Source organism: Cebus imitator, unplaced genomic scaffold (assembly GCF_001604975.1).
Source record: "Cebus imitator isolate Cc_AM_T3 unplaced genomic scaffold, Cebus_imitator-1.0 Scaffold414, whole genome shotgun sequence".
Classification (NCBI taxonomy): Eukaryota; Metazoa; Chordata; class Mammalia; order Primates; family Cebidae; genus Cebus; species Cebus imitator.
In genome coordinates, this window is record NW_016107729.1 from 152,118 (window position 1) to 164,295 (window position 12,178).

The 12,178-nt window shown below is 41.1% G+C and overlaps 1 protein-coding gene across 1 annotated transcript in view; it reads right to left on the reverse strand.

Moving 5' to 3' along the window:
* Positions 1-284: 284 nt before the first annotated feature.
* Positions 285-12,178, reverse strand: part of LOC108289742 (melanoma inhibitory activity protein 2-like) — a 34,725-nt gene continuing 22,831 nt past the window's right edge. The window contains 2 exon segments of the mRNA XM_037731616.1: positions 285-367; positions 1,278-1,325. Of these exon segments, the coding sequence (XP_037587544.1) occupies positions 285-367; positions 1,278-1,325 (131 nt within the window).

Consider the following 12,178-nt stretch of genomic DNA (forward strand, 5'->3'; position numbering starts at 1 on the left):
AAAGGGGCGAGTCAGGAGGTGGGCATGATAACCCTGTAAACCTCTGTGGCAGGGTGCCCTACTGTGCCTCAATGCCATTCAAACCAGAGCTGTTTGTAAATGGTGACTCCTTCAGGTAACTGCTTGCAGAAGCAGATGCTTGAGAGTGTTTGGTTTTTGAGCAGGAGAAGAGAAGAATTTTGTATCTGGCTTGGGAGAGAGATGGTGGAGGGTGGATGAGGAAAATAGAAGGGGAAGGTATAATGTCCTGTCTCTTTTGCTCCCCCTCCCCGCTCCGCCTGCACTCACACAGGTTCACACTGGCTGGAGGGCCTTGTCCAGAGCCCAAACCAAAGCACCTGGTTTCCAAACTTGTAGCCTTGGGAATCTAGAGGACAAGCACAGCATAGAGTTGGAGAGAGGGTCAGCCTTCCCACCTCTACTTTGCTTCCAAAGGCAAAGCTGCTTTTGTATTTAGACTCAGGGCAGCTGAAAGCCTTCATTCTTAAGTAGGCCATCATTATAATTCGGCATGAATGTCCATGTGACTTGTTGGTACTCACAGGCTGAGTCTGGTGAGGTCTGGGATATTCTAGTTTTAGAAATAATTTATAAATCATTTAGAAATATTCATAAATGACTTTAACATATGCTGTCTCATTTAATCCTCCCAACAACCTTGAGGAGAGTACTATTGAAGAGGCTGGAGTGCAGTGGCATGATCTTGGCTCACTGCAACCTTCGCCTTCCGGGTTCAAGTAATTTTCCTGCCTCAGTCTCACAAGTAGCTGGGACTGTAAGTGCATACCACGACACCCAGCTAATTTTTGTATTTTTTTTAGTAGAAACAGGGTTTCACCATGTTGGCCAAGCTAGTCTTGAACTCCTGACCTCAAGTGATCCGTTTGCCTCAGCCTCCCAAAGTGCGGGATTACAGGCATGAGCCACTGCACCTGGCCTGGTTATAAGTCTCAGGGTGACAGAGCTGGTGTAGGCTGAGCTGGGGCAGGAACTCAGGTCCTCCAGGAGACCTGCACTTGACAGGTGACCAGTGCACCCAACAGCCACCTGAGGAGCACCACCTTATGCCACAAGAACACTTTCTAGCCAGTACTTTACATCTTCCTTGGATCTCTGGAAATTGCCAGTAGGCAGAGTATTGGCTGCACATTGGTGTTTATGAATGGTGTTGGCCACGGGTGTTAGATGTCATTGTGTGCGAGGCCCCTGAAGAACACAACCTGTTCACATAGCTTCTGTAAAACTTTCTTTTCAAAACAGGTCTCATCTTTCCTTACTTCTGACAGCTTTCTCATTCTTGATTTTACATTTGGAGCACAGATAATCTAGACAAAATTAAGAAGAAGTTGAAAATTCAAAAGATCAATAAAATAAAATTTGAACCCAAAAATGATCAAATTTTCCTTTAAAATTTAACTCAAAAGGGATTGTTGTTCTGGCCTTACAGACACGCTTTGAAAGAAAACAAACAAACAAAAAAGGATGGTTGTTTATGCCATGATGGGCTAACTGCATAGGTAAACATATGAAGAATCCTCATTGTATTTCTTACACTAAAATGAGAATCCCTGGAAATTGAAATGTAGGCTATCTTACCAAAAGATTTCACTGTTCATCTCTGCTTACCCATCAGAATCACATGGGAAACATCAAATCACGGAGGCCCAAGCTCAACCCTGTTTCTACCAAATAGAATCTCTGGTGGTGGAACTCTGTTTTAAAATTTTCCCAACTGTTCTGATGCCTACCAGAGTTAAGAATCAACCAGTGCACTGAACTCACAATTTTAGCAAAAACCCAAGGAACCCAGGGCCTATGCAGAAAGCAGGAAATGCCCTCTAGTGGCCAAAAGAAGCCATCATCCATTCTTTATGCTATTGCCCTGGGACCCATGGCAGAGTTAAAGAGGTGGGAACAAAAGTTCCTGTTGTAAACTATTGTATAATTCACTGATTCCAACAATATGCCCCTAAAACTTAAACTGTAAGACCAATGAGGGCAGGAACCACTTGTTCTTGTCTTGCCCATGAGGGCGCCTGGCATAAAAACCTAAAATTAAGGCTCAATTTTATCTGTTGCCTATTAAGGCTTGATTTTATGTGTTGCTTTGACATATATGGTAAAACCAGGTGGGTATCAAATGACCTAACTGCAAGTTTCTTCTCCCCTATTCTGCTCCCATGAATAAGGTCCCCTGGCCAAACATTCCTCCTTATCGAAGGAACCAGACAGAGTTCCTGCTTATCCCAGAGTAGTGGGTTCTCTGCCTGCTTATGGAATTATTCAAACAAGTCAATTACATCCTCCCACAGGAACTAGGGCACCTCACCCCCTTGATACTGCAAATCCTGCCTCCATGGCACTTGGCTCTTCACTCTGTCCCTGAGTGCAACCCCGTGTGGCCCTGCATGGCATGGGGTATCTTCTTCCCCCGGGCTGTGACTTCATGTGACTAACAAACTACTATCAATCTCAACTGTCTAGTGTGAGGTGTTGTGAGTTCAGGTATCCCCACAATCTTGGAGTGAGAATTGCTCTCAGTAGTGGGGTAAAGAGGAGGAAATCAAAGCATCCATAGCAAGTGCTCTGTAAATATTTGTTAAATGAATGAATCAGACCAAAAGGCTCTTGACCAGTTTAAATATCTTTATTTTATTGATGTATTGTCAATTTGCATAAACTCTTAAAGTGATCATAGGCACAAATGAATGATTCAATGAATGTGCTCATAGAATGTTAGGGCTGGAAGATATCTTAGAAATCTTCAGTATTAATCTTGTTTCAGTTCTAAGACAACTATTGGTCAGACAAGATCATGAATTCCTCAAGGAAAGCAGATATGTTTTATTTATTTTTATACTCCCTTGGCTCAGCACAGAATTGGTGTGCAGTACATGTTTGATAAATGAATAAGCAAGGATTAAGTGAATTTCCCTGGAGTACATGGTAGGTAATGGCACCAACAAGGATTTTAATTCCAGGATTCAATAGGTATTTATCAAAAGTCTTCTTTGAGTCAGGTGCAGTGGCTCACACCTGTAATGCCAACACTTTGGGAGGCTGAGGCGGCAGGATGGTTTAGCTCAGGAGTTCGAGAACAGCCTTGGCAATATAGTGAGATCTGGTTTCTTTGTTTTTTTCACACCCACTGCCTGGATATAAAGTGAGATCCTGTTTCTACAAATTTTTTTTTTGCCGGGCACGGTGGCTCAAGCCTGTAATCCCAGCACTTTGGGAGGCCGAGGCGGGTGGATCACGAGGTCAAGAGATCGAGACCATCCTGGTCAACATGGTGAAACCCCGTCTCTACTAAAAATACAAAAAATTAGCTGGGCATGGTGGCACGTGCCTGTAATCCCAGCTACTCAGGAGGCTGAGGCAGGAGAATTGCCTGAACCCAGGAGGCGGAGGTTGCGGTGAGCCGAGATCGCGCCATTGCACTCCAGCCAGGGTAACAAGATGAAACTCCGTCCCAAAAAAAAAAAAAAAAAAATTAGTTGAGCATGGTGATGTGTGCCTCTAGTCCCAGCCACTGGGGAGGCTGAGGCAGGAGGATTGCTTGAGCCTGGGAGTCTGAGGCTGTGGTAAGCTAGGATCATACCACTGCAGACCAGCCTGGGTGACAGAATGAGACCTTGCCTCAAAACAAAACAGAAAAAGTCTTCTGTGAGATACAGTTTCTTGCTAGGTACTCTGAGAATGGAAGTAGGACTTGAGGCAGGGGGCTACAAAATTGAGAAAGACATGGTCCCTGCCCTCAAAGAACAGATACTCTACAGCTGTGCTGTCCAGTATGGTAGCTGCTAGTGACATGAGGCTGCTGAAAATAAAATTAATTAGAATTGAGAATTAAATAAGTTCCTCAGTTAAATTAGTCACATTTCAAGTATTTACTGGCTAAATGGTAGCTAGTAGCTGCCATATTGGACAACAGAGATATAGACTATTTTGATTGTTGTGGAAAGTTCTATGGAGTAGAATTGCTACAGAGGGGAAAATGTTATGAACCTGAAACCATAATACAAGGCAGAAGATCATAACAGAGGTACAAATTAATTACCATGGGGTCAGAGAGGATTGCTTCAGAACTAGTCCCCCATGATTCCAAGTTTTCTGAGGACAGAGACTCTTTGCTAGGACTCTTAGTGTAATGGCTGACTCATAGAAGATGCTCAACCCATTTATTAAATGGAAATAAACTACCCATAGCAGTAGTGCTTTTCCCCTAACATTTCAAAAACAGGGAAGTATAGAGAACAATATGACCATCATCAGTGTGTCCGCAGCCCAACTTTATAAAATTTTAACATTTTGCTGTTTGTTTCAAATATAGAAAAATATGTACATTTGCCCTAACACAAATACAAGATCTGAAACACATATATACCACAATTTATCTATTCTACTTTAAATGGAAATGTACCCTATTTCCAGTTTTTACAATTACTGACACAGCCATAACAAACATTTTCATAAGTGTTTTTATGGAAACATCCAGAGTGTATTCCCAGAAGTAGTATTGCTAGGTTATGTGAATCTTCACTATTCTAAACCTTGACAAGTTGATTTCCAAGGGGATTAACCAATGTATATTCCCATGAGCATTGTCTGAATGCTCCCATTGTTCTGCATTCTTGTCAACACTCAATATTGCTAGGCTTTTATTCTTTGCCAATCTGATGAAGTGAGAAGATGCAGTGTCGTATTTCCTAGGATGTTAAAAAATAAGAACAAGGCAAAAAAACAAAAACGACAATGACAAAAAAAAAAAAAAAACTACGCTATTATAATACTGGCATTGGGGTCAGAGAGAAATAGTAGAGTTATTTGCTTTTCATGTTGTAGTGAGAAAATAGGCACTAGGTCCAAAGAGGTGACTGACCTTCAAGATAAGCAAGACTGCAAGAAGAGTACAAGACAGTTTTGTCATGCTCTATCTCCTTGCCACTACTAGGCACAGCCAGGACACTTTTAAATAGAACTTGGAAATCAGAACATTTTCAGCATGTTTGCAGTGTGTTATATATTCCTTCTAACATAATTTATTTCCTCATGTGTCTCACTAAATGCACCCCAGGAGAAAATATTCATAAGATATGCATCCAACAAAGGACAAATATCCAGAATCTATGAAGAACTCAAACAAGTTAGCAAGAAAAAACAAACAAATAATCCCATCAAAAGCAGGCAAAGAACATGAATAGACAATTCTCAAAAGAAGATACACAAACAGTCAATAAACATATTTTAAAATGCTCAACATCAGTAATGATCAAGGATATGCAAATTAAAACCACAATGAGATACCACGTTACTCCTGCAGGAATGGCCATAATTTAAAAAGTCAAAAGACAATAGATGTTGACATGGATGTGGTGAAAAGAGAACACTTTTACCCTGCTGGTGGGAATGTAAATTAGTACAACCACTATGAAAACTGGTGTGGAGATTCCTTAAAGAACTAAAAGTAGAACTACCATTCAATCCAGCAATCCCACTACTGCATATCTACGCAGAGGAACATAAGTTATTATATGAAAAAGACACATGCACCTGCATGTTTATATATAGCAACACAATTCACAATTGCAAAGATATGGAACCAGCATAAGTGCCAATCTACCAATGAGTGGATAAAGAAAATGTGGTGTGTGTGTGTGTATATATATATACATATATATATATATATATGCCATGGAATATTACACAGCCATAAAAAGGGCAACTTGGATGGAGCTGGAGGCCATTATTCTAAGTGAAGTACTAAGGAATGGAAAGCCAAATACCATATGGTCTCACTTATAAGTGGGAGCTAAGCTATGAGGATGCAAAGGCGTAAGAATGATATAATGAATTTTGGGGACTCGAGGAGGAAGGTTAAGAGGGGTGTGAGGGATAAAAGATGATATATAAGGTACAGTGTACAGTTCAGGTGATGGGTGACCAAAATCTCATAAATCACCACTAAAGAACTTATCCATATAACCAAAACCACCTGTACCTGAAAAACTATTGAAATAAAAATAAAAATAATTTTAAAAATTAAAAATACAAACCCAGTCTACCTAGCTTTGCAGTTCTTTGTCTTAAGCCAATTTCTGGTGGAAGAAATCATTGGAAAGTGAGGAGCTATATGAATTAGATAACTATTGGTGGGAAATCTTAGCAATCTGAAGGATTGTCAGCTTAACGAGAGGCAAGTTAGCATGTGTAGACCATTTCTTGGAAGATTTGCCTACGGCTATTTCTTGTAAATACTTTAAATATTTACAAGAAAAATAATCCTATAATTTAGGAACATATTACTATTTCTTCTCTCAGAGATTTTCCAGTATGATTCTAGCTAATACCTGAGGAGCTAAAATGAACCTGCTTAGAAGGGCTTTAAAGCCTGGGGCAGTGGGAAACACCCCTGGCTCCACTTCCTTCAAGTGGTTCTTTGATGGAAATAAAGTATTTCTTAGCAACCTTTCATTATGGCTGGCTTACTCATGGGAAATTTGAGATAATGCCAATTTTACCTCTGTGAAATCCTTCTTAGAGTAATAACTTGAAATTTTTTAAAGGGATACAAGATCTGAGAATGTTTTCCTTGCTTCTTCATGTGAACTAGAGAGTCGTGGCTGAGAAAGCAGATCAGTTGGACTCTGGGCAGCCAACTGAGATCCACAGAAATAACTGAGCCAAAAGCTCAGATGAATCAATTGTGTTCCATTTGCTAATCTAAATCCAGCTCTTGGTTTTCTTCTTCAGAAAGGAAGATTTATGTCACCTGTGGTGTTCTTTTTTAAAACCTATTTGTAGGATGACAGCATTTAGAAAAATTATATCTTCTTAGAATAATCAGCCTTGCTCATTCAAGAGAGCTGGCTGTCAGTTCCCTCTATGACTTTAAGTTTGCAATGAAACGGCTGCTTCCACAGTAGAGCAGATGATTCTGAAAAGCTAAAAGACATTTTTCTAAGGTTATAAAAAGAAAAAATTTGTTTATAGTTCCTACGGAGAAACATGCAGTCTAGGTGTTATATCTATAACTGAAAAGTTAAAATGTCATATTAAAGAGCTTTGACTGTGTTAGGTCCAAATCTTCTTTTTCCCCCTGTCATTGAGCAATTTATCTTCTTTGTGTCTTTATTTCCTCATCTGTATAATGGGGGAAAATTGTTCTGAGGACTGTGTGAGATTCATTAACTCAACAAACATTTATTAAATGCCTTCTTCTGGCTAGCATTTATCCCAGGTGCTGAAGATACAGTGGAAAATAAATTGCTGTCCCCATTCTCACAGACTTCTATTCTAGTAGGAGAAATGGCCCACAGTAACAAATAAATGAACAAGATCATTGTAATTGTTTTGAAAGGCATTGCTTTAGAAGGCGTAGTCTGAGATGATCTGTTTGAGAAGGTGACACCTGAGCTGAGATATGAATGATGAGAAGGAGCCAGCTCTGTAAAGAAGATGGGGTAGGGGGAGAGGGGTCTAGGCAGGGGGAAGAGGAGGATGATGGCCTGAGGCTGGATGTGACTTGGCATGCTCAGAAAACAGGAAGAAGGCTGGTATGGCTAGAGTGGTATAAGATGAAGTCAGAGAGGGCATCCATACCATCATGAGGAGTATGAGTTTCTTTTATGTGCAAGAGGAAGCCTTTAGAGTGTTTATGTTCTTGTTTATTTTTAGGATACGTACTTGAGGTATATAACATGATGTCTTGATACACATAGTGAAATGATTATTACAGTCAAATTTTTATATCCATCAACTTCCATAATTACTTCTGTGTTTGTGTGTGTTAAGGGCACATAAAATCTAAACTCTTAGCAAATTTTCAGTATACAATGCAATATTATTAATGATAATCATCATACTGTACATTAGATCTCTAGATTCACCCTACCTAACTGCAAAGTTATAACCTTTGACCTACTTCTCTTCATTTCCTCCTCCTCCTTTCCCTTAGTAAAAACAGTTTTACTCTGTTTCTATTTATTCTACTTTAAAAAAAAAAAAGATTCTGCATATAAGTGAGATAATCAGGGAATGCATATCAAAATCATAATGAGAATCACCTAATACCTGTTAAGATGGCTATTATCAAAAAGCCAGGAGAGGTCAGGTGCATTGGCTCATGCTTGTAATCCCAGCACTTTGGGAAGCCAAGGTGGGTAGCTCGCTTGAGTCCAGTAGTTTGAAACCAGCCTTGACAACATGACAAAACCCTGTCTCCACTAAAAGTACAAAATTAGCCAGGTATGGTGGCATGTGCCTGTAGTCCCAGGCGCGTGGGAGGGTGAGGCAGGAGAATCAATTGAACCTGGGAAGCAGAGGTTGCAGTGAGCTAAGATTGCACCGCTGCACTCCAGCCTGGGTGACAGAGCGAGACTGTCTCAAAAAACCAAAAAACCCAAGAGATAACAAGTGTCAGTGAAGGTGTGGAGAAAAGGGAACCCTTGTACACTCTTGGTGGGAAATGTAAATGCCCATTTTGAATGCCATTATGAAAAACAGTGTGTGGTTTCTTCAAAAAACTAAAACTAGAACTAGCAGGTGATCCAGCAATTCCTCTGTTGGGCATATATCCAAAGGAACTGAAATCTGCACTATGTAGAGATATCTGCACTCCCATGATTATTGCAGCATTATTCACAATAGCCAAGATATGGAAATAATCTGTGTTCAATGACAGATGAATGGGTAAAAGAATTTGTGGTGTATATACATATATAATGGGATATTATTCAGTTTTTAAAAAGGAGATACCACAATTTGCGACTACATGGATGAACCTGGAGGACATTATGCTAAATGAAATAAGGCAGACACAGAAAGAACAATATCGTACTATCTCACTTTAAAAAAAGAAAGAAAGAAAGACAGTTGATGTGTTTTAAAAGACCATCCAGGTTACTGTGAAGATGCATTTTGGGAAACAAGGAGTCAAGAATACCAGGCAGGAGACCATTGCATAATCCCCCATTAGTGATGGTGCGTTGAGCTGGGGATCAACAGTGGGGATGGGGTGAAGTGGGCAGATTTAGAATGTATGCTGGAGGCAGAACTTTCAGGATGTGGTGATAGATTGACTATGAGAAGTAACAAGAAGAAACAACAATCACTCCTAGACTTTTGACTTGTTCAGCCAGGCAGATGACTGTGACAATTATGAGGTTATCTATTGTCACCAGCTCCAAACTCCCCATCTATACCCCACTGATGCTGAGGCTGGGACTCTGCTAACCATTTTTCTAATTTGCTGGCTGGCTCCCTGTTAGGCCCTGCCAATTTGGAATGCAAAGGGAGTACACAGCCTGAGGAGGAAGTAGAGATTACTCCTCTACCTTTGCTCCCCGTTTCTGAGCAGGTCATCCAAGCAGAGCTTCTTCCACCCAGCAGCAGCTCTTTCCCCCTCAGAGCAATGCAATCCAAGTCACAATTTTTTCAACACTTGCAGAACTAACTCTATGATGCTCTCCTTCAGGAGACAGCAGCACCAGCCAAGCAGCGCACCCTCCTCAGAGGTCAGAGGTTCAGTTCTGCAGCGCCCTTTCTTTATAATTCTAAATGTTAGTAATTCCAACCTCTTCTTTTTGTTCCCTCAGCCCTAAAGGTGAGAGTTGGCTTCCTGCAGTTGCTACCTCCATGATATCGGAGAGTCCTCTTTTTACCTTTGAATTCTCTGTTCCAGCAACTGGCAAGGCTTCTGTCTTCCGACAGGACTTTGACTCCTAATTTGGGATTTCCATTTATTGAGAGTAGAAATACTGGAGAAGGAAGAGTTGAGAGAGGGAGAGTGGGAAATCCAGAGTTCTGCCTTGGTCATAATTCTTCAAGATGCCTGTTAGATGTCCCAGTAATAATGCTAACACAGCTAGCTGTTAAACAATCTGGAGATAAGGAATAATGTCACATTTGGAAATACAAATTTGGGAGGCATCAGCAAACAGATGATAGATAAGGTTACCTGGGGAGAGACTGTAGATATACAAGGTATGAGGGCCTAGGACTAAGGCCTGAGATGCTACAACATTTAGAGATGAAACTGAGAAGACATGACCAGGGAACAAGAGGAAAATCAGAAGTGCGAGGAGAGGATCTTGACGACCCAAAGAGGTTCGTGATTCAGGAGAGAGTAAATGGATTCTGCTGAAAAATTGAGGAGAAGAGGACAGACCAGTGACTAGAGAATTTGGCAATATGGCGTTTGACCTTACCAAGCCCTGCTTTGTGGAATGGTAGGGCTGTAAACAAGGCTGGAATGAGTCAACCTGTTACTGGGAGTTGAGGATTAACTACAGTATTACAGTTCCTTTTGGTTTGCTCTGAAAGGAAGCAGGAAATAGGTAGGGTGGAAAAGCAATGTGGGGTGAGGAAAGGGAGAAGTTGTAACCTCACCCTTTTTTTTTTAGAGACAGAGTCTCACTCTGTCTCCCATGTTGGAGTGCAGTGGCACGATCTCAGCTCACTGCAACCTCCACCTCCTGAGCTCAAGCAATTCTCCCACCTTAGCCTCCCCAGTAGCTGGGATTACAGGTGCACACTACGATACCCAGCTAATTTTTGTGTTTTTAGTAGAGGGAAGGTTTTACCATGTTGGCTAGGCTGGTCTCGAACTCCTGACCTCGCCCTCCTGGGCCTCTCAAAGTGCAAGTGCTGAGATTACAGGTGTGAGCCAACACGCCTGGCCTATTTCTATGCCCATTTGTAGGATGCATTTGTTCGCTACCAGATGGTCCAGTAGAGAGTCGCGGAAAAGGATAAATGGAGGAGAGGACAGAAGAGAGAAGAAGGGCTGCCTTAGATAGGAGCATCTCCTCAATAGTAACTGCAGGCCAGACAGCAGCGTTCTGTTTAAATGCAGGTGGGTTGTAAAAACAGTCAAGAGTATGGGAAAGAGCTGGGTATAGCCAGGGTGGAATTTTGCCAGGCAGTGTCATGTAGAGAGACGGGCAAGGGAATGGGGAGGTTGGTAAGGAAGCCATTATTATCATGGACATGGAACTCTGCTGCTGGAAAAAAAGGGAGAGCAGGAGGGGACTGATGACAGGGCCCCAAAGACAGGAGGCTCTGATGAGCCTAAAGAATGGCAGGGTTTGGGAAACTGGAGTGAGTTGGAGAATCGGAGGTGGTGATCAGAGTGGATGCTTAAAGTCAAAACTTGGGAAGTAGAGAAGTTACTGGTGATGTTCACACTATTGTTGACACAATGCTCGGCAAACAGTAAGTGCTTGTAAGCTATTAGCCCCTGTCTTTGTTTTTTAAAGTATTTTAAAATATACAAGATAGCTGTGTAAATCAAAATTTTAAGGTACCAAAGAATATAGAAGAAATATTTCTCTTTCCCTCTGTGCCACTGTTCTTGTATTTACCACAGTGTTCTGCATCCTTTTTTCCTGTTAGCAATCTTTTACAAACAGTGTTCCTGTTCTTTATGGTTTTTTAGCTTACTAGTTACCAGTTTATTATAAAAGGATACATTTTAGGATCAGTCAGATGGAAGAGATGGTAGGGGAAGCTACCTGGGAAGAGGCATGTAACTTCCATACCCTCTCCAGGCACCACCTTCCCAGCTCCTCCACATGTTGACCAACTTGGGAGCTCTAGCTTCCTGTTTGTGTTTATGCTTTTTAAAAAATGGATACATAGTTATCCATTGTATAGACAAACAGTTTTCATTTAGCCACTCCACGCTGATGGACAGTTAGGTAGTTTCCAAACCTTTTACTATTATAAAACAAAAATGCTGCAACGAGTAGTCTTTACTTCTGCTTATGAGTGTGTAGCTAATATTATTTAATGGAAAAGCATAAATTAATAAAAATGTAACAATGCTAACGTCATTAGCTAATATTCAAAGAAATACAACTGTAAAATGGATAACAGTTATTCTCCCATCAAATTGTCAAAGACATCCTTAAAAATATAATGCTGAGGTTGAACGTGGGGGCTCATGCCTGTAATCCCACTTACAGGAAAAAATGGATACAGAACAGCATGGTAAATATAAGAACAGCACTTTGGGAGGCCAAGGCGGGCAGATCACCTGAGGTCAGAAGTTCGAGACCAGCCTGACCAACATGGCGAAACCCTGTCTCTACTACAAATACAAAAACTAGCTGGGCCTGGGGGCACACACCTGTAATCCCAGCTACTCAGGAGGGTGAGACAGGAGAATCACTTGAAC